We start from the raw sequence: 1,140 nt of genomic DNA, 5'->3' as shown, positions 1-1,140 counted from the left end.
TAATCTCACGAATAGAAATGTGTATGTGTTTTTTTAAATTTATAAATTTTTCTAACTTTTTCAGATCTAGAAATCACAATTTCAGAATTGCATTTTAAAGTATTTTTTACTCACAAACAGCAATTTCTCAGCAATTTTTACCCAATAAAATATTTTAGAGCATGACATAACTTCATATTCATTATAAAAATTTCCATGACTCTTTAAGATTGTATTAATTTGCATAACTTTTTTCAGATCTAGAAATCAAAATGTTTTTAATTACATTTTTAAATATTACATTTTTTACTCACAAATAGCAAATTTTTTTTAGCAAATTTTTTTTTTAGCAATTATTAATTTGCATAACTTTTCCAGGTCTAGAGATTAAACTTTTACAATTCCCTCATATGTCCATATTTTCCACGACTGAGAATCCTGATTCATAAATAAAAATCACTGTTAAGTGAAAGCATTAAAATAAGAAATACAAGATTAGTTTACATGTTATTTTAGTTGTTTTTGCTTATTTTAATGCTCGTTTTGTCTTGTTTTCATCATTGAAGGCATCTTGGTTTGGAAGTGTGCTGATGCCCTCTAGTGGGCCCCGGGCCCCTGTACGAGAACCACTGCATGGCTATGTGTCTGAATGTGTGTGTCTGTGAATACTGTAAAGCTCATTCGAATCTGAATCTCATATGAAGCTGTTGAAATATCAGATCCAAAGCATCTTCAGGTTTACACTGCAGACGTATGCAGACAATGACTGCTGATACTGAATTCTGAAACCGTCTCACTCTCTCTCTCTCTCTGTCTGTCTGCAGCGGTTTACCTCTGTAAACGAACCATGCAGAATAAAGCTCGTCTGGAGTTGGCTGATTATGAAGCTGTGAGCGTCTCTCTTTTCTGTTTGATCTGGATTAATGAAGATCTCATTCTCCAGAACATCTCATTCTGTACAGGATTTATCAACTGAAGTGTGTTTGTTGAAGTCAGATGTAAGGATTGTATTTGCTGACTCTGTGTGTGTGTTTTCTACAGGAGAGTTTGGCGAGACTACAGAGAGCTTTTGCACGGAAATGGGAGTTTATATTTATGCAAGCAGAAGCACAAGCGAAGTGAGTGATCAGATCTCAGATCAGACGCTCGAGTCTACATCAG

The 1,140-nt window shown here is 34.3% G+C and overlaps 1 protein-coding gene across 1 annotated transcript in view; it reads left to right on the top strand.

Annotated features, from left to right (window-relative positions):
• LOC107746761 (regulator of G-protein signaling 7-like) overlaps nucleotides 1-1,140 on the top strand; it is a 36,473-nt gene that overhangs the window by 20,208 nt on the left and 15,125 nt on the right. Inside the window, exons 5-6 of the mRNA XM_016561055.1 lie at nucleotides 804-868; nucleotides 1,021-1,097. Coding sequence (XP_016416541.1) covers nucleotides 804-868; nucleotides 1,021-1,097 — 142 coding nt within the window. The remainder of the gene's footprint in view (nucleotides 1-803; nucleotides 869-1,020; nucleotides 1,098-1,140) is intronic.

The sequence above is a fragment of the Sinocyclocheilus rhinocerous genome, unplaced genomic scaffold (genome assembly GCF_001515625.1).
Source record: "Sinocyclocheilus rhinocerous isolate Xijiao unplaced genomic scaffold, SAMN03320098_v1.1 scaffold409, whole genome shotgun sequence".
NCBI lineage: Eukaryota > Metazoa > Chordata > Actinopteri > Cypriniformes > Cyprinidae > Sinocyclocheilus > Sinocyclocheilus rhinocerous.
This window is presented reverse-complemented; position numbering and strand designations above follow the sequence as displayed.